At 36.8% G+C, this 22,025-nt stretch overlaps 1 protein-coding gene across 1 annotated transcript; it reads right to left on the bottom strand.

Annotated features, from left to right (window-relative positions):
• Positions 1 to 19,490: 19,490 nt before the first annotated feature.
• LOC131143947 (uncharacterized) lies at positions 19,491 to 20,774 on the bottom strand. Its single transcript, XM_058092302.1, has one exon. The coding sequence runs from the start codon at positions 20,772 to 20,774 to the stop codon at positions 19,491 to 19,493; it is 1,284 nt and encodes a 427-aa protein (XP_057948285.1).
• Positions 20,775 to 22,025: the final 1,251 nt, after the last annotated feature.

Genomic DNA, 22,025 nt, shown 5'->3' with positions numbered 1-22,025 from the left:
TGAAACTTGCCGCATTTGAATGGATTTGTAACTGATCTTGGCTTAATTTTCTTGATTCACCTAGTCATAGAGGTGATTGACTTGGCTCAAATGAAAATCACAAAACCTGCCCTACTGGAATGAATCTATAGCCGATCTTGACCCTGTTTTCATATTCCAATCTGATAAGAAGGTGCTTAAATGGGTCCCACTGAAACTTAATTCTTCTTGAATAAGAAGATCCCTGAAACCTAACATGACATTTTCCCTAGTTAGACTTCTTTTTCTCCACAAGGATCTTCTTTATAGAAACTACTGGTGATTCTGAAACCCTTTAACTATCCTTGCTCCTTTAAAGCTTTAAAGGGCAAGGAGATTTTTTTTTTATATAATACATGATGGCATGCCAATTTCCGAACGAGCCCGTAACAAACCCAATTATGATCTTGTCCATATTTTTGAATTCCCATTGGACATAGATATCCCTAAATGTGTTTCTCTGAAACTCGGCATGACACCTGCCCTAGTAGATGCATTTGTAGCTGATCCTGTCTATCTTACATTTTCTCCACAAGGACGTTCTTTGAATTACATTCTTAATGTTTTAAAATCTCTTTGAAATTTAAATAAATAAGCATGCAATCAGATACTCAATCTCAATAGGAATATGGATGGAATGCACAAACTTGCTTATTTTTGCTTGACTTTATTAGCTTCTTAAATAGGAGACAAATTTTACCAGTACTTTGACACTGATGTAAGTTTGCTAGGTTAGAGAATCATATCAATGGGCAAACCCTTTCCTTTGTTTTTTTTAGCCTCATAACCATAACTCGTCCACTTTATCACTACTTAGAGATTCTTTTTTACTAATTTCAAGCTTATTTCAAACTCCATGTCTTGAATTATAACTAGTGTCCCATTAAGTAGTCTGATGAATATTCCAATCTCAATATGAACTTTAAGACACAGGACAAAATCTAGGCTTAAGATTTAGGTTTCACCAAGAACAAGAAAATTAAGACTCAAAAATCCCATCCCATAATAAAAATTTTTGCCCTAGTTTGTGGTGCAGTATTTGCAAAGTATTGACCGGACTTGTCATTTGATCAAGTTGCCTACGTACCTTTGCAGGATCAGATCATTACGTAGTTCAAACTCAACATTGAGTCTGACAAATCATTTGAGACAAGAATGTATACCAATCTGGTTAGGACTTTCATTTGGACCGTAATGTAGGCTAGGGGTATGGGTTAAAGAAAGAAAGATTTAAATAAGGCTCAAAATTTTTCAATCTCATCACAGGTATTCGCTAGTCAAAGATCACATATGAATCATGTCCCTTATTTTTATTTCTTCTTCCTTTCCTTCTTCTTTCTTTTTTTTTTTTTCTTTCTTTTTTTCATTTTTTCATCTTCTTCTTCTTCTTTTACCGCAACTTTTGCTTTTCCTTTTCTGAATAAATCTTAACTTTATTTTCATTTGAATTCCATTTGGGATTGATCTTTTTTAAAAATGTCCTAGTGTGGGGTGTGATCCTTTGACGGGTTAATTAAGAATTGAATTGTTCAGGCTAAAAAAGGTTTGTAAGGGATTTCTTCTTTGACTTTCTTTTGGGTAGCAGAAAAATGGCCTGCCATCCTTTTGTTAATGATTATTGTCTCAAATGACTTGCCAAACGTTAGGGAACCCAAACACAGATTAAATTTCTGGTGAACTTACTTTTAAGAAAAAGTTAGTTTAACATTCAGGTTCAACTTAGTTAACAAATGGTAAATCATTGTTTGGTTCTTTATGAGAAAATTGGTCGACCAAAGATAACCACCCCTCATTTGATCAGAATAAAATCATTATACTCTTAAGACACTAATCATAATTTAGACGAAAAAGATAGGAGACTTTGTTCGTCGATTTCATCTAGCAAATGCATGATAAGTCGTTTCTGTCCACGTCTCCTACAACACTTCATCATTTTGAAATCCTCACCCAATAAGACTCATTGACAACATCTTGAAGTGGGCTCGTTACAAAACTCCGACTTGGAGGCTTTTCCTTAATTTTTTCTTCATTTTTTTGATTTTTTTTTTTATTTTCCCCCCCATTGAATAGATTCCCAAAACTGACTAATGGTTCCAAGTCATTTGTACTGACAAAACTATTTTCTATGTCACTTACACAAAATGCAAGCAAAAATAGGCAAAATTTGGCACAAGGTGATGATCCAAGAAGGATAGGATGAGATGAGACTGAAAGACATTCTTATTTCATTCAATTTCAAAATGATTTAAATGAAAAGCATGGATGCATTCCTCTTGTTATCACCCTTAGGTGATGAAGTACATCATGTTTGTATCACGTGAGCTCACTTCTAAAGTTGAATACTGATTAATCCTTCAACCTGATGGCATTTATGACATTTCAATTGTGATCGGGCAACGGGTTCCCATGATTCTAACCTTTCACCTAGAATAGAGATATTGTTTTTATTCTGCTCAATGACGGAACCCCGAATCTTTAACTTTGCCACCTCGACATACCAGTTTTACAGAAAATTGGGATGTGATTACCGACTTATTGGAGATGACTATGCATGCATGGTTATGGAACTGAGCATGGAATGCATGATTTTGTCATGCAATGAATGTTTACGCATGGGTGTAACTAGTGTAAAAATACATGCAAATAGGGATATGAACATGCATTTAACCTATCGTGCATGGTTATACATGAAGTGCATGAATGCAATGTAACCTAAATAACTACTTTGCTAGAATTCAGGAAAAATCCATATCAACTAATGAAATGTTTCATGATTAAGTTGACCATTAATGGACCACTGATTCAATTCAATTCTTCCCTCAACCATTCATTTACTTGATGATGGTCCATGTACCTTAGATCCTATAAAGGATCAAGTTATGATATGAGTTTGGAATTAACTCAGACGAGTCAACCCATTGGGTTGGTTCAACGCAAGCTTGTGGACTTTGATGTGTACTTGGACCTTGGGTGTTCCAAAATATGGGTTTCGTCGAGGCCCAAGTTTAAAGAGAGTTGGGTTTGGATTGTTTTAAAAATGTTGGCCTAGATTTTTTAAGTAATAGGGCTGAAGCCTCTTTTTGAAATATGGGTTTGGGCCTTTTTGAAAATCAGGCCTAGGCTGTGTTTTTTTTTGTTTAGAAAAAGGTAGGGCCTAGATTTAAAAAAAAAGAAAAGAGTTGGGTCCGAGTTATTTAAGAAGGATTGGACCGACCCATCTTTTAAAATACTTAGCCAAGTGTTTCATTTTTTAAAGGGATGGGCCACGATGTCATTATTGGACTTTTCCAGAATAATGGCTAAGTAGTATGCATGTCTCAAATGGATGCAAAATGCGTGACACATACAACACAAAAACATTTATATACAAAAGACTCGATTACATAAATGTGAAGAAAGATTTGGTTTCTGTCCCAACCTAGGGCGGGTTTGTATATATGGGGTTCTTCAGGGCTTTATCCTAGGCAAGAGATTATGGATAGTTATGTGTGGTTAGGCTCTAACCCTATTGACAATAGGTTCCCAATATGACTCCCATCCTTACCCAAAAAGGGTTTAGATAAAGTTCAAACTGAGCGGAGTGGTTTGCAGGTCCCCACGAGCCCTTCCACATGGGGACAAACGGTATTACACTCCTTTCTAATCTTAGTAGGTAAAGTTCGGGTAGAAGGCACGTGAAAGTGTGTGAATTCAAATTTAGCATAATCCCACTACCCCACATGCATGTCACTCACTTATTCACAATTAATCACATGCTTATTCAAACATCCATGGAAACAAATATTTTCATTAAATCAAGGATATTTTCAAATATCAAATCCAGAATATTTACAAATATAGTAACAAACATTCACATTAAGTCAAGGATATTCACATATATGGGGGCTAAATATTCACATTAATCAAGGATATCTACATACATGGGAACTAAATATTCACCATAATCAAGGATATCTACCTATATGGAAACTAAATATTCACATTAATCAAGGATATCTACTTATATGAGAACTAAATATTCAGATTAATCAAGGATATCTACCTATATGAGAACTAAATATTCACATTAATCAAGGATATCTACCTATATGAGAACCAAATATTTAGATTTAATCAAGGATATCTACATATATGGGAACATTAATTCACATTAATCAAGGATACCTACCTACATAGGAACTAAATATTCTCATTAATCAAGGATATCTATATATATGGAAATATTACTCAAGGATATTTACGAAATATTAACTCAGATTTTTACAACTATGGAAGCATATGTCTTTACTAAGTCAAACGTCTTATAATTTCAAAAACCACTGTATTCAAATATGCGAGTATTTTATTTACAAAATAAAGTGAGTAATTAAAATACTTAAAAATTTAAATTGGGATAATTCATAATTAATTATTGGCTCGACTCTCAAAAGTCCCCAACAGAGTCGCTAAGCTGTCGTGACGACCCAAAGCGCGTGTGTCTCGGGGTGGCGAAATAAAAATTATTTTATTTTTTTCAGGAAAAAAATAAAAATGAAGTCACCACTAACCTTTTAGTTTGGTTAGAACACTTGATTACTACCCAATTAAGGGTGGAATCAGTCTGCGTTACCAATGCTGGGATCGGGAGTTCGGTTACGTGAAGGGAAGGTACAAGCAGCCCCTACACGTCCATTCTTTCGAATGGTACCTAATTAATTATGGAATTATCCCAAAGTAAATTTAAAAAGCCTTTTAGGTTACTCCTTTTGTGAATTTACAAATACATATGCAAAATAAATAAATAAATAAATAAATAAATCATACAAAATTATACGTAATATATATATATTCCCTCAAAACTAAGGTACGTGAAGCTTAAAAAGCTTGTACCCTTTTTATTGCAGTAATAGGCAAGAAAATCGAGAAAATACTTTACAAAAATAGCTCACAATTTATTTTCAAAATTTAGAGAATTTTCATAAATAATTTAAAATATTTCCAAAATTCTCTAATACCATAATACTATATATATACATATATATATATATATATATATATATATATATATATATTAGGATACTAAAGATACTATAAAAGGTAATACCATATACATAATGCAACGCTATAATATTAAATATATAATATACTAGCATAATACTAAAATGCTAAACTTAGCATAATAAATAATACCATATATTAAAATACTAAAAATACCCTAATAAGTTATATATGCTGATATACTAAAGATACCATTATAAGTAATACCCTAATGTACCAAAATACTAAAAACAATATAATATGTAGTACTAAATATAAACATAATAACAATACTGAAATGCCATAATGTCATATATAATACCATAATAATAATCTACCACAATACTTAATAAAATACCATAATAGTAAGCTACCTTTCTACATAATAATGATACCCCAATAATAAACTACTATAAATAATAATAATAATAGTAATAATAATAATAATAATAATAATAATAATAATAATAATAATAATAATAATAATGAGAAACCTATGTAATGATAAGCCAAAACCCTAAATATTAAACATACAACTTGAATATTGCGTACTAAAAAAAAAATACGACAACAAAAATTATTACATTTAAATATTAAACAATAGAAATCTTTTTTTTTTTTTTATCAAAAGGTAAATGTATATTGATCAAAAAGCATAAGAAAATGCATATTTAAAAGTACTCTGAGCATCTCCAAATTGTTTGGAACCTTATTCCTCATCCAAATACAATCAAAAGAAATATATCAGAACCTGAGCATACCCAGGGGCTATTTATAGCCAATAAGATACCTATCAATGCTCCAATGATCTAGATAACAATTAATCAATGGAATACAAATTAAATTTTTCAAAGACCCCCATACAAATTAAACAATAGAAATCTTACCTTCACCATAAGAAGAAAAATCCTACAATAATGAGAGCCAACAAATTAATATTTATAAATGTGGACATTAATTGTTAAAAATCCCAAAACAATAAATATAAGTCAATGTTAATACCAAACAAAATTTAAACTTTAAAACAAAAACGTGTGTGTGTGTATACCTGCTGTGTGTTTTAGCGAGTGTAAGGATGTGTGTTAAAAGTGTGTGTAAAGGTGTGTGTTTTAAGTTTGCTACTGTGTGTACTTAGTGAGCATGCGTGTGTTTATAGTGTGTGCAATGTGGTCTTTGGCGTATGTTTTGCTGTGTGAAAACTTTGTGTTTTTCTGTGTGCTGTGTGTGTGCACTGTGTGCTAGAGAGGTGCCGTCTGCGAGGAGATGAGGGAGATGCCGAAGATGAGGAGCTAGTGTGGCAGCAAGAGACGTTGGCCGTGGAGCATTGCTGCTAGTGCTGTGGGTGATGATTGCTGCTCATTTCTATGCGTGGGAGCAGGTGCTTCGGCTGGTCTGCAAATCATGCTGGAGGGCGACGACGGAGACGGTGGGGAAGGGGTTGTGACCGTGTGGAGAACGATGACGACAGCAAGTAGGGAGCGACGGCGGCGACGAGTGGAGAACGATGACGACAACGAGTGGCCGAAGGGTTGTAGGGCTGCTCTGTGCTTCTGGTGGTGCCGGAGCTGCGAACAGAGCAGGGGGCTGTCTCTGTTAGCATGACGATTGCAGGGCATGGAGCGTGGCCGGTGGTCTGGTAAAGGGTGGTGACAAGTTTCCCAGTGGCCGGAATCTGGGCGAGGTCAGATGGGGAGAGGTATTGGAGGAGGACGGCGAAGGCGGAGAGGTTCGGTTAAAGGGACAAGAGGGAGGTGGTGTTGAGGGCTTCCGGGTCTATTGTGTGGTGTAGTCGTGGGAGGTTGGTGGTCGTGAGAGATTTGCCGGTGTGGCTACGTGGGTGGCGATTTGTCGGCGTGGCTATGTGCGTGGAGAGGGACAGCGTTGAGATGACAAGATGAAGAGCGGAGAGATGGGTTTCTCGGCTGTTTGTAGGATGTGAGAGTGAGAAGGAGAGAAGATGGAGAGAGGTTGTGCAAGTTTTTTTTTTTTTATTATTATTATCTTTTAGGGTTGCCTACGCCCCTTTGCTTGCTTTTACTTCTTATTTAGAAGCCCCTAAAACCCTAAGTTCCTTCTTTTCTTTTCTCATTCTTTTTTCTTTTCTTTTTTGTACTTTTATGTTAATAATAATAATAATAATAATGTAATAATAATAATGATAAGATTTGAAAATAATGATAATACTAATAACAATAATAATAAATAGAAATAGTAAAAATAATTATAGTAAAGTAATAATAAAGTAGAAGTAATAGGAATGATAAAAATAATGATAGTATAATAATAATAATAATAATTATACAGTAACCCCTTTGTTATATTTGGCTCGAGCAAAAATAGGGTTTCTACAAAGAGAGATGGATATGGAAACCCTAATGATGTGTTGCGATATTGAGTACGGTACCGTTACTAGTGGTGTTACTGCAACCACACGGACTCGTGGAGTGTGTGACGTGATAATCAACTGAACTGTTTAGTAGAGTTGTTGTGCCCCTGAGTCCGAATCAAGGTTATAGGCCGGCCAATCGTACTACAGATACGTGATATATGATATGATATTTTGATCTAATCAGGTCGGCCAATTGCGGTTAGATCCAGCCTTCGGGCCACACAACCCTAACCATGGGGGGGGAGCATAGCATCAAATATGGAGTGAGACCTTAACCATGGGGTCAAGCATAACGTAGCAAATATCCTCAGGGTAGCCATGAGTTACAGACATGAGTATATTGGTTACCAAGCATACTCATGAGCTAGATGAAAGTGGAAAGGAAACGAAAATGGAAACGAGGACGAAATTGATAAATGAAATAGCGTGAGTTAATAATATAAATAATTAAACGAAGTAAAACACACCATCTGAGGGCTTACTGAGTAAGGTGAGTGCCCTAATAAATATCAGTTGTAACTGAACCTAAGTTATTCGGGTAAGAATACAAACGATATTAGAGCAGAGGGAGACTACTTATATGGGCGGTAAGCTGCCCTATTCTCAGGAACTTCACTGGTAAACATGAGTTGTGTGTGAATGAATTTGAAGATGAAATTAAAAACTTATGAAAACTTGTGTTTTATATGTATATGATTATGAGCATATATGTCAATGCATTTTCTCAGATGAATTGATGATTTAAATTGTAAAATATGTTATAACGGAACTCATATTGCCACACACTGTAAATAATTTATTCCATCTTACTGAAATGTGTCTCGCCCAAATATCTAAATATTTCAAAAAGCTGTGACAGTGCAAATGATACAGCTCCAGGATAGTGGGGAGATGGTACCCTGATATATAAGGTGAGTGCTTTGAACTAGGGATGTGTGTGTTTCCCTAAGATGTTTTGTTTTTGGGGAATGTATTAAACATGTATGTAGATATGGATGATTTAGTAATCTGGGTAATTGTATTCTGGATGGTATGTATATTTTGTTTTCCATTGTTAGGTTAATATAAAATGAAATGTCTGTTTACCCGGTACCCATTGCAGGTCGAGTTGTGTGAGTCATATTAGAGTTTTGACATGGCTGATGTGTTGTTTGATGTGTTTGATTTAATTATTATTTTCTTTAAAAAAATTGGTACGAAAATCAGGGCGTCACGGTTTGGTATCAGAGCGTAAGTTTTTAGGTCCTATAGACTTTAGTAAATAGAGGAATACAATACCAGAGTATAGGAATGGATTTTGAGGAGAAGATGGGTAGATTGAGATATGAGTTAGTTGTTGTTAGATGATGAGATTGAAATTTTGGGTTCTATCTTGCAGCCTAGAGGTAGGAAATTCTATGATTGTTTCTGTGATTTTCCTAGGGTGACGACTTCAGGAAAACCATAGTAAACTATTGTTGAGTCTTGTTTCTAAGTGGTAGGATTGAATCTTAAATTAGGATTGAGGATGTTATGATGAATGGTTATAGAAGAATGTTTCATGAGTTATATTTTGATAAGTGTATTGGTTGTGTGATAGTAATTGAGTTTTGAGACTGATTGTTCCCTTTTTAGGATAGACCCCGGGAATAACAATGTAAATACTGAAAGTAGTGGCAATGAGGGGGCTTCTAGCATAGGTGGCAGCGACCTTGAATAAGTGTTGTGTTGTGTAGGCCAGCATGTTATGGCAGGGATTATATGGAGTTATGGGGGAAAGGATTGCCCACCAGCTGACGTGGGCTGCACTTTCAAGCAATTTATCCACATGAATTCCCTAACTTTTATGGGGAGAGATGATCAAATCATTGTGAAGAAATGGATCCAAGAGATGGAAGATATATTAGCAAGTCTCTGCTGTGCAAATGAGCATAAAGTTCTGTATGCAGTTTTGAAAATGATTGGGGAGGCCAAGCGTTGGTGGATGTTGGTAAAGCTACTTGAAGAACAAAGTCTAGAACCAGCAACCTTGACATGGAACCGTTTTAAGGAAATTTTCTATGATCAATACATTCACACTTCTACCAGTATGCTTGGGCGGAGGAGTTTCTGAATCTGAACGAGGTGAAGAGATTTATGCCTTTTGAATTTCAAGCAAGTACCAGTCAGGGGACTTGGAGTAGACATGGTGGCAGTGTAGGCCAAAGCTAGGGAATGGGAGACCGAGTGGTACAGGGCAGGCCGATGCCCCCACTATGTTCTAAATGCTATAAGAGACACTCAGGAGAGTGCTTGGTGAGAAAGGTTGTCTGTTATTGGTGCCATCAGCCTGGACATATGGTGAGAAACTGCCAGGCACCGCCAGTGATAGCGGTTGCTTCTTGACCATATAAAGGAGGCTATCAAGCACCTCGATGTGGACAATAGAGGAATACTGCTCTCGTGCAAGTTTATGCACAAACGTTGGGAGATGCTAAGGCGGTAGGAGATATAGTGACAGGTATTGTTTCAATACTGTCATTTAAAGCTACCGTTTTGTTAGATGTTGGGGCAACTTATTCTTTTATCACCCAAGAATACGTTAAGTGGTGTGATTTTGAACCTCAGCAGTAAGATGTTAGCTTGTTTGTCATTACACCGGCTGGGGCTGTAGGAATATGCCGAAAGGTACTCAGAGACTGTCTAGTGGATATTCAAAGGAGGTCTTTGTCAGCTAATCTAGTGGTTTTAGAGATGCATAGGTTTGAGGTAATCTTGGTGATGGACTGGCTAGCTGCTAACTACGCGAGTATAGACTGTTATCAAAGAGAGGTAGTATTTAGACCTTCAGGAGTACAGGAGTATAGATTTGTGAGGTCATGTGTGCACACCCAACCACAATTATTACCCGCCATTCCAGCGAGGGGGTTGTTGCTAGAGGGTTGATAGGGATATTGGGATTGTGTGAAGGAGGTATCAAAAAGAGAGTTGCAGATTGAGGATATCCTGGTAGTGAGGGGTTTTCCTAATGTATTTCTCGAAAGTTTGCTGGAACTACCTTCTGATTGTGAGGTAGAATTTGTTATTGATCTAGTTCCGGGGAGAGCACCAATTTCTAAAGCATCGTATAGAATGGCACCGATAGCACTAAAAGAGTTGAAGGAACGGTTGCAAGAATTGTTGGACAAGGAATTTATTCGACCAGCGTGTCACCTAGGGAGCACCGGTATTGTTTGTGAGGAAGGAAGATGGGTCGATGAGAATGTGCATCGATTACATATTTCCATGTTTCCATAAGTCATCCAAAATAGTGGGGATAGTGTAATCCTAAAATTAAGATACCCATAAGAATGTAAGATACTAAGTGGGCAACAACTTGACTCCTGTATTTTGTGGAAATTCTTTATTCCCTGGGAAGTGATGTTATTATTGTAACCTGAAACCAAACATAAGAACAAGATGTCATGGGCATCACGTTGCCAAGTCTTTTGAAGGATTTTGTGAATCAAATAACACCTAACAGAATCATCTTTATCAACTTACTTAGAAGAAAAATCATAATGATACTTGGATATTTAACAATCTTCTATCTAGAAGGAAGACCATGTATGTTAGGATTTGGAGTTTTATTTTTTCGCTCTATCCATGCGAATCCTACTTGGCAATGTGACACTAATTTAACCACTTAGGCATCAGCTCAGTTGGGATTTAACTTTGTATACATCTTCATCTGAAATCTTCCGTGGTTATCTATAGTTGATTATGGCTTTTGAAACTATCTTCAGAATCTAATCCTTCTACAATTAGCAACTTTCTAGTTCAAATATATGTCACCCTTTCCTTCTTGGTCCATTTTACACTATATTTATATTGCCAGACAATATCCAATCATTGATCATAATTGACAAAACAACTTCAATAGTATTGTATTATGTACCAAAAAAGCAAGACACATGTGTATTGCATATTTTTCCAATCACTTAAGCAAGATCAGGGTTGGCTTGAGTCAATATAGTAGGACTTAGACTTGCCATAATTGTAGTCCATGTTTTTCATTGAGGATATTTTCCAGCTATGTTTTGATACTCAATGAGTGCCACTATAGGTTAGAAGTTGGGCCTTAAAAAAAAAAAAGATTTAGATCCAATTTGGTGGGAAAATGATACTTTACCCTGATTTAAAGGTGTAAGCCTGTGCTTTAGCTTGGCATTGAAAATAAATTGGGTGATTAGAATTCTAGGGAATGTTTGGGAGTTCATATAATTTTTACTCAAACAAATTACAAAGTTATGGTGAGATTTTTGAAGTGCCTTTTATACAATAGATCTAAAGAGTAAATGATTACACATCCTGGTCTAAGATGTCCTAGCAGGTATGATCCTTGATGAGTATAAGTCATTATTGTAAGTTCTTTGCTTAAAGATGAGGCTAACCATTAGTGGTTATCCATTGATCATTCACTTAACTGTTTGTTTTTAAAAGAAAATAGTATTCAGAGATCCAAATGGAGTGAGGGTTTTCTTTCTAACTAACAAGCTCTCATATTTGACATCTTGAGTGCTTGTGAAAGGATAGAATTTGGGCACATGTCTGGGGTTGTAACAGCAATGAAATGAATATACAAGTTAACAAATCTCAAACTTCTGTACCCATAGGTGGTGAATTCCTAAATATTCTTCCCAAATGATTTATCGGGGTTACCTTTAAGAGGAGATTGAATTTAATATTGATTCGAAGATAGGAACGGAGCTTATGTTGATTGCTTCATATAGAATGACATTAACTACACAGTAAGATCGCTATAAGTTTCTAGTATTACCCATTGGAGTTACCAATGCACCTTGCATTTTCATGGATAGGATGAATCAAGACATTCAACCACACTTGGATCAATTTATTATAATTTTTATGGATGATTTTTGGGGTATTCAAAAGACTCAAGAAGAGCATAAACAACATTTGTGGTTAATTTTGCAAACATTATAAGAGTATCCGTTATATGTTAAATAGGAAATGTAGGTTCTGGACAGCTAATACGAAAATTTTGGGGTCGTATCATAATCAAAGGATAGTTGTCAATTGATTATTCTAAGGTGTCGCGGCGTCCCGGGAGCGCGTGTGCCCCGGGTGGCGAAATTAAAATCAATTTTAATATTTTCAAGGAAAAATCATGGAAAAGGTCGGAGTCGCCACTAACCTTTAGTGCGGTTAGAACACATGATTACTACCCCGTTAGGGGTAGAATCGGTCTACATTACCAGAGTTGGGGTCGGGAGTTCGGTTACGCGAGGGGAAGGTACGAGCACCCCCTACGCGCCCGTTCTTACGAACGGTACCTAATTAATTTGAAATTATCCCTAAGTTAATCTAATAATTCTTCAAATTACTCCTATTTTATGAATTTATAAATAAATGTGAAAAATAAATAAATAAATAAAGATAACATATATATATATATATAATCCCTCAGAGCTTAGGGTACGTGAAGCCCGAAGGCTTATACCCCTTGCAATTAGATCATAGGGATTAAAATCAAAATTATTTAAGAAAATACGCTCCCACATTTTAAAATTGTAAGTAAAAGTTTTATAGGAAAATATTAGTATGGGAGGTTTTAATGTATGGTAATAGGGTAATAAGTAACACATACCTACTAAAATACTACAAATGTCAAAATAAGTAACAAGATACCATAATACTATATATATATTAATATACAAGAGATGCTATAAAAAAGTAATACCTTATATATTAAAAGACTAAAAATACCCTAATAGGTAATATTAGATGTCCTAAATGTACCCTATATGTCAAAATTCTAAAAATGCCCTAATAAGTGATACTAAATGTAAACGTAATAATAATACCACATATATACCTAAAATACTATAATGAGTTACATAGACTAAAATATCAATAACGTATATATGTATATATATATATATATATATATATATATATAAAATTACCATAATAACTACTATCATATGAGCATACCAAATATATAACGTAATACATAATACTAAGAATGCCATAATAATATCTTATATATACACTAAAATACTAAAACACAAACAAATACCATAATAATATAATATCATACTGATAATAAGAATCCTAACACAATAATAAACTGGAACCCTACATGGATATACAGGATTTGAATATTGCGCATTAAAAATACGACAAAAAAAAAAACAAATACATCTAATATTGAACAATGGAAATCTTACCTCCTCAATAAAAATAAAAATCCTACAACAATGAAAACAAACAAATTAGTATTTATAAATATGGACATTAATTATTAAAACTGTAAATATAAGTAAATGTTAATACCAAACAAATACCAAAAGAAATTTAAACTAAAAAAAAAAAAATGTATGTATGGGTATTTACCTGCTGTGTATTTTAATGTGTGTGAAAAGTGTGTGTGTGAGTATTATGCCCTAAAAAAAAAAAAAATCTCACCTTTGGAGTGGCAGCCGTTTTGGGCTCTCGGGTAGCCTGCAGGATCTGGTGGTTGGCTGTTGTGGGGGTGGTCGGTGCAGCAGGACTGCTGCTCTGCTGTGCTGTGTGTGTGTTTTAAGTTGCTGCCATGCACAAGGAAACACTAAATTTCTGCTACGTTTTGGGCCGTGAACAATGCTGAATTACTGCTGCGTTTTGGCCGTGAGCGGTGCTGAAAATCTGCTGCGTTTTGGCCATGAACAGTGCTGGAAATCTGCTGCGTTTTGGCCATGAACAGTGCTGAAAATCTGATGCGTTTTGGCCATGAACAGTGCTGAAATTTTGCTACATTTGGCTGAAACAGTGCTGAAATTCTGCTATGTTTTGGTGGCCGAAGCTGTTGTGCGAGAGCCCGAGAGAGAGATGGAGATCAAAGAGAGAATGAGGAGTGGGTGGTGGTTATGGAGGCTAGCGTGAGTGAGTGAGGGAGAGGCCAGGATGGAGAGGGTGGCGAGTGAACAGGAAAAGGAATGAAGGCCCTCGTGTGAACAGTGAGAGAGATGGAAAAGAGGCTAGGTGAGACGTGAGGTTTTTTTTTCTTTTGCTGTTTTTTGGCCTCCCCCCCCCCTTTGTGCGCTGCCTCCTCTTCTTATAAAAAAAATTTTGAAAAACCCTAAAAACATTTCCTTTTTTGGATTTTATTTTTATTTTTCATTTTTTTTTATGCTCTTATTCTTAAGGTAATAACACATATAGAAATAATAATAATAATAATAATAATAATAATAGAGATAGTAATAATAATAACAATAATTATAGTAATAACATCAATAAGGTAATAATAGTAATAAATAATAATTATAATAATAATACTACTAGTAAATAATAACAAATAATTATAGTAAAAAAATAAAAATGAAGATAAAATAATAATATTAATAAAAATAAAACACTATTATTAAAAGTAATAAATAATAATAATAATAATAATAATAATAATAATAATAGTAATAAATATAAAACAATAAAATAAAATGAAAAATAAAAGTAATTATAGTAAAGTAAAAATAAAATAAAGATAATAAACGTACTAGTAATAATAATAAAAATGAAAAATAATAATAATAATGATAATAAAAATACAAACAAAGTAATAGTAAAGTACTAATAATATAGGAAAATAATAATAATAATAATAATAACAATAAAATAATAATAATAATAATAATAATAATAATAATAATAAAATAAGAGGGGACCCAGTGTTCTATTTGGCTAGGGCAAAAATAGGGTGTCTACAGCTGCCCCTTTTTGTAGGCTTAGTTGCTTCAATGTAACGATAAGAACTCTCCTACGTTTTTGTAGTAACAAGCCTGCAAAGATAAAAGACACCTATTTTAGCCAAGCCATTCAACTCCCTATGGCTTTTCAGGTTAATCAGAGTTGTTTATTTCTGCCAACCGGAGACGATCTGTACTGAATGTAAGAACCCAGGTTGAGGTACACAGGGATGGCTTGCTGCGAATGTAAGAATCCGAGCAGTAGGGATACGATGATCCAGCCATGGGACACAATGATGGCTTGCTTCGAATGTAAGAATCTGAGCCGTAGGGACACGATGATCCAGCCATGGGACACAATGATGGCTTGCTTCGAATGTAAGAATCTGAGCCGTAGGGACACGATGATCCAGCCATGGGACACAATGATGGCTTGCTTCGAATGTAAGAATCCGAGCCGTAGGGACACGATGATCCAGCCATGGGACACGATGATGGCTTGCTTCGAATGTAAGAATCCGAGCCGTAGGGACACGATGATCCAGCCATGGGACACAAGATGGATGGTCATTGGCTATCGAATGTAAGAATCCGAGCCGTAGGGACACGATGATCCAGCCATGGGACACAATGATGGCTTGCTTCGAATGTAAGAATCCGAGCCGTAGGGACACGATGATCCAGCCATGGGACACAATGATGGCTTGCTTCGAATGTAAGAATCCGAGCCGTAGGGACACGATGATCCAGCCATGGGACACAATGATGGCTTGCTTCGAATGTAAGAATCCGAGCCGTAGGCCATGGGACACAATGATGGCTTGCTTCGAATGTAAGAATCCGAGCCGTAGGGACACGATGATCCAGCCATGGGACACAATGATGGCTTGCTTCGAATGTAAGAATCCGAGCCGTAGGGACACGATGATCCAGCCATGGGACCGAATGATGGCTTGCTTCGAATGTAAGAATCCGAGCCGTAGGGACACGATGATCCAGCCATGGGACACAATGATGGCTTGCTTCGAATGTAAGAATCCGAGCCGTAGGGACACGATGATCCAGCCATGGGACACAATGATGGCTTGCTTCGAATGTAAGAATCCGAGCCGTAGGGACACGATGATCCAGCCATGGGACATAATGATGGCTTGCTTCGAATGTAAGAATCCGAGCCGTAGGGACACGATGATCCAGCCATGGGACACAATGATGGCTTGCTTCGAATGTAAGAATCCGAGCCGTAGGGACACGATGATCCAGCCATGGGACACGATGATGGCTTGCTTCGAATGTAAGAATCCGAGCCGTAGGGACACGATGATCCAGCCATGGGACACGATGATGGCTTGCTTCGAATGTAAGAATCCGAGCCGTAGGGACACGATGATCCAGCCATGGGACACAATGATGGCTTGCTTCGAATGTAAGAATCCGAGCCGTAGGGACACGATGATCCAGCCATGGGACACAATGATGGCTTGCTTCGAATGTAAGAATCCGAGCCGTAGGGACACGATGATCCAGCCATGGGACACAATGATGGCTTGCTTCGAATGTAAGAATCCGAGCCGTAGGGACACGATGATCCAGCCATGGGACACAATGATGGCTTGCTTCGAATGTAAGAATCCGAGCCGTAGGGACACGATGATCCAGCCATCTCAGCCAGTAGCAAGCAAAGTTTGGAAAGTTGTTACTCCATTTGGAAAATGCACTTGGGGTAAAGTCTAAATGTCAATGAACGAATCCCCTATCTTTGGGATTTGTTGCCCCAGTTCAAGATAAATCAACGTATGTCTGGGGTCAACTTGCCCTAGTTTTCCAAGTAAATCAATGTGTGCTTGGGGTCAGTTACCCAGCTCATATTTAAACACAACAGGAATCTCTCCATCAAGGATGTCAAATAATCATTTGAAAGTTGAAGACAAGTGTGAAGGGTGCTCTATTGCTGCTTGTGATGCTAGAATGCAATGATATGCTGCTATATGTATGCATGTTGCTAACTTGTGATTATATGTATGCATTTTTATTTTTTATTTTGTGATGCTAAAATATGAAATGCATAAGATGTATGGTAATGCAAGGAATGCATGGAAACACATGAAATCTTAGGTGATGCATGAAATACATGGCAACGCATGAGATGTATGGTAATGCATGGAATGCATGGCAATATATGAATTTTAGGTAATGCATGAAATGTATGACGATGCGTGAAATTCGGGGTAATGCATGACATGTATGACAATGCGTGAAACTTGGGGTAATGCATGACAATGCATGAATCTTATCTTTGGTCTCTACATGAGATTCGCCACATTTGAATGGATTTGTAACCGATCTTAGTTTAATCTTCTTTATTCATCCGGTCATGAAAGTAATTGACTCAACTCAAAAATCACAAAATCTGCCCCAGTTGAATGGACCTACAGCTGATCTTGACTCTGATTTCCTATTCCAATCCGATAAGAAAGTGCTTGAATGGGACCCAGTTAAATTCATCTGCCACCGATCTTGAATCTATTGTTGGATTTCTTTTGAACTTGATATAACATTTGCTCCAGTTTGACTGCTCTTTCTCCACAAGGATCTTCTTTATAGAAATTTCTGGTGATTCTGAAACTCTTTTACTATCCATCCTTTTTTAATGCTCTAAATAATAAGAAGGGTTCCTTTTTTTTTTTTTTTTTTTTTTTTTTTTTTTCATTTTTTTTTATTATATATATATATATATATATTTTTTTTAAGGAACAAGGAATGATTATGCAACTATGACATCAACTCGCTAAATCAAAAGGCCATCTGCACTAAATAAATGTTTCACCATGTTTCAATGCTATTGTAGGGGAAAATTCATGCCAGTATTCAAAAGTCATGTAACGTTGATTTCCCAGCCTAGATGACTGTTTCCTTCTCTTCAACTGCCCCAGTTTCATCAACTCATGCTTTGATCTCAAGATGGTCTTTAAGACTTGGGACGAAACGTAGGCTTAGGGATGTAGGATTTCAGAATAAAAGGGAAACTAAGGCTCAAAAATACCACCCCAAATAATGTTTTATGCCCCTAGTTCGAGTTGAGGCGCTTTTGCAAGATGTTGACCGAACTTGTTATTTAAACAAGCTGCCTACGTATCTTTTCAGGATCAGGTCATTACGTAGTTCAGACTCAATATTGAGTCTGACAAATCATTTAAGACAACAATGTATACCAATCTGAACAGGACTTTCATTTGGACCGTAATGTAGGCTAAGGGTACAGGTTGAAGAAGAAAGGAGTTACATAAGGCTCAAAATCATCAATTTCATCAAGGGTAATTTGGTCAAAGATCACATATGTAGTAAGTCCCTTATTCTCTTTCTTCTTCCTCCTGTTTTTCTTTTTCTTTTCTTTCCCTTTTAATCTTCTTTTCCTTCTTTTACTGCAACTTTCACTTTTCCTTTTATAAAGGAATCTTGTCTTCATTTTCATTTGAACTTTAATTGGGACCAATCTTTTAAAAACTGCCCCAGTGTGGGGTGTGATCCTTCAACAGGTTAATCAAGAAATGAATTTTTCAGGCTCAAAAGGGTTGTCAAGGGATTTCTTCTTTTACTTTCTTTTGGATAGCAGAAAAATGGCCTGCCATCATTTTGGTAATGACTATTGTCTCAAATGATTTGCCAAACGCTAAGGGACCCAAACCCAGGTTGGATTTTTGGTGATCTGACTTTCGAGAAAAAGCTGGTTTAACAGTTAGGCTCAATTTGGTTAACAAATGATAAATCATTGTTTGGGTTCTTTTTAAGGATAACTGGTCGGCCAAAGAAGGCCATCCATCATTTGATCAAAGCATGTGAGATTAATTTATCAAAACAGTGCAGCCACCTTGTTGAATTCCTTGGAAAGAAACTTCTTTATAACGTCTGAATTCAATGATTGTTTCATCCTTTAACATCTCCTTCTAGCTCATGAACACTGGCAATATTACTTTCCCTATTCCAGCATGAAACATAAGCAAACAGAATTTGGCAATTGGACTCATGATGCAAGTGAGATAACGAAATGCATAATTCATTTTATTGAATATAGAAAATATTTCGAGACACAGGCGTCCACGGATTACAAAATGCAAATAACAATGGCGGAAAACAAAAGAACATTAACTGAAAAGGATTAGATAGTCAAAAGTTCGGTACTCCATCATTTTAACCTAGGTGGATAGTGACTGAAACCGTTGATTTGGGAACCTCCTGGATATGTTAACCACTTCCTTCCTCGTGTTTGGGAAAAGGATTCCCCTGGACCCTTGGTTGCTTGACATCGAAGGTTAACCAACCAGCCTCTCTCAATGATTGTACTTTATGCTTAAAGGCCCAGCATTTTTCAATTGAATGACCTATTGCCTTAGCATGATACTCACAGTAAGCATTTGGGTTGTACCATCTTGGGTAGGGAACTGTACCAACGCCCCAGGCGTAGGCGCAACTAGATGTCTTTCAACCAATTGTGGAAATAATTCTGCGTAGGTCATCGGGATACGGTCTATCTTTCTGACTTTCCTCTGGACACCTCTATCTTGTGTTTGAACATGGGCGGTCATGACCAAAGGCCTTGTGCTTGCATGTACAGTCTGATCATCATGGTGTCTAAAAACGAGGTTGCTTTTAGATTCGATGTGCGAGACTGTCTGAAAACCTTGCTCTTGTGTCATTTGGGCTTTCTTACTTTTCTTTCTATCAACCCATTTAACAAGGCTTCGTTCTGACTCCGAGCACTTTGCTTTCCCCATATTGATTGCATCTTCAATTTGCTCTTGGATGACTGCCCGATTAGGACTATTCTTGGGGGTCCTTTTAGGGAAATGGGCAACACATGGATATGGGTAAGCTACTTTCCCTTTTCCTATCATAGGGCAACTCTGGGCTGTCATCTCCCTCTTTTGATAAGAGCAATCGCTCGTCTTCTCCTCCCTACTCTTTGAAATTAGAACTGCCTCCTGGCGATATTGAGTCATAAAAGCGCGAGCTAGATCTCTCCATGTATGTACTTTTACTTGGTGACACCATTTTAGAGCTTCCCCTGTTAAACTATTTTGGAAACAATGGATGAGCAGATCATCATTATCACAATATGCGGCCATCTTCTGTAAATACATCCCCAAGTGAGCTAGCGGACACTCAGACCCACTAAACTTTGCAAAATTTGGGACTTTGAGCTTTTGGGGTAAGATCGAATTTGACATTAGACAAGGATTGAAAGCATCCAATGAACCAGACATGTTTGCCTTTTGCATAGCTTGCAGCTGTTCTTCCCAGACTTCATTCTTATGATCCATTTCTTCATTAGGTATCTGCTCTTTGCCCATTTCTTTAGCTATTCCCCCTTCTTGAATATTAGGATTGATGAAGGGCGGAATTTGGACATCTCTCACCTGTTGAGGTTTCATGTCTTGGGTTGATAGGACAAATGTGTGTAGGCTTAAGCCTAGATCAGCTAACGACTCCATCAACCATGGTTGGAGCGAAGGCTTGTTTTCAACTGCCTGCTTTGGATGTCGTGTAGTTTGGCTCCATGAGGGGGCTACCTCATTCATCTGATTCTTAATTTTTCGCACATCTTGACGGACATCTTCGGGATTTGGTGTGGGAGAGCTCATCTGACCTTCTAGAACCTTCTGCATGAGTCTACCCCTTCGTTAAGAACTTAAAAGGATGTGCAGAGACCGTTCTGTTTCGCCTGTTCTTAGAATACCAAATCTCGATTTCACCACCTTGGCACACTGGTTTTACAGGAAATTGGGATATGATTACCGACTCATCGGAGATGACTATGCATGCATAGTAATGAATTTGAGCATGAAATGCACGATTAGGTTATGAAATGGGTGTTTATGTATGGATGCAATTAATGTACTTATACATATAAACAAAGACATGAGCGTGCATGTAGCCTATCATGCGTGACTATATGTGAAATGAAGTGCATGAATACAATGTAACCTAAATGACAACTTAGCCAAGATTCTAGAAAAAATCCATTAATGAGAGATTTCAAGATTAACATGACCACTGATGGGCCACAATTTCAATTCAATCCTTACCCATTCATTTCCTTGATGATGGTCCATGTACCTCAGATTCTATAAAAGGTCAAATTATGTTCTGAGGTTGGGGTTGACCCAGGCTAGTCAACCCATTGGATTCATTCAATGTGGACTTGTGGACTTTAGTGTGCACTTGGGCCTCAAGTATTTTAAAATATGGGCTTCGAGTTGTTTCATGATGGGTTAAGGCCCTAGTTGAAAAGGAATTGGGCTTGGATTACTTGAAAAAAATGTTGGCCCGAATTTTTAGGTGATAGGGCTGAAGCCCATTTTTGGAAATCTGGTTTTGAGCCTCTTTGGAAATCATGTCTAGGCCAAGTTTTTACTTAGGAAAATATCGGGCCTGGGTTTGTTTTAAAGAATTGGGCCCGAGTCATTTGAAAAGGGTTGGGTCGACCCATATTTCATGATGGGCTGAGGCCCTAGTTAAAAAGGAATTGGGTTTGGATTACTTGAAAAAATATTGGGCCGAAGTTTTAGGCAATGGGGTTGAAGCCCTCTTTTGAAATCTGGGTTTGACCCTTTTTGAAAATAAGACATGGGCCGAGTTTTTACTTAGGAAAAGGTCAGGCCCAAGAATTGGGCCCCAGTTTGTTTTTAAAGAATTGGACCCGAGTTATTTGAAAAGGGTTGGGCCGACCCATATTTTAAAATGTTTGGGCCAAGTTCTTTGAAAGGATGGGCCATGGTTTCATTATTGGGCTTTTTTAGAATACTGGCTAAGTAGTATGTATATCTAAAGTGGATGTCAAATGTATGATATGATACAAAGTTTCTCATAACATATATACAACATGCTAAACATGGTAAAGGATGTGGCTCCTGTCC

Source organism: Malania oleifera, chromosome 12 (genome assembly GCF_029873635.1).
Source record: "Malania oleifera isolate guangnan ecotype guangnan chromosome 12, ASM2987363v1, whole genome shotgun sequence".
Lineage (NCBI taxonomy): Eukaryota > Viridiplantae > Streptophyta > Magnoliopsida > Santalales > Ximeniaceae > Malania > Malania oleifera.
Note: the sequence above shows the minus strand (reverse complement) of the source record. Positions and strands in the feature narration are given on the sequence as shown.

Coding starts and splice junctions, on each gene's coding strand:
- LOC131143947 (XM_058092302.1), bottom strand. CDS start 20,774: ATGCAGAAGGTTCTAGAAGGTCAGATGAGCTCTCCCACACCAAATCCC.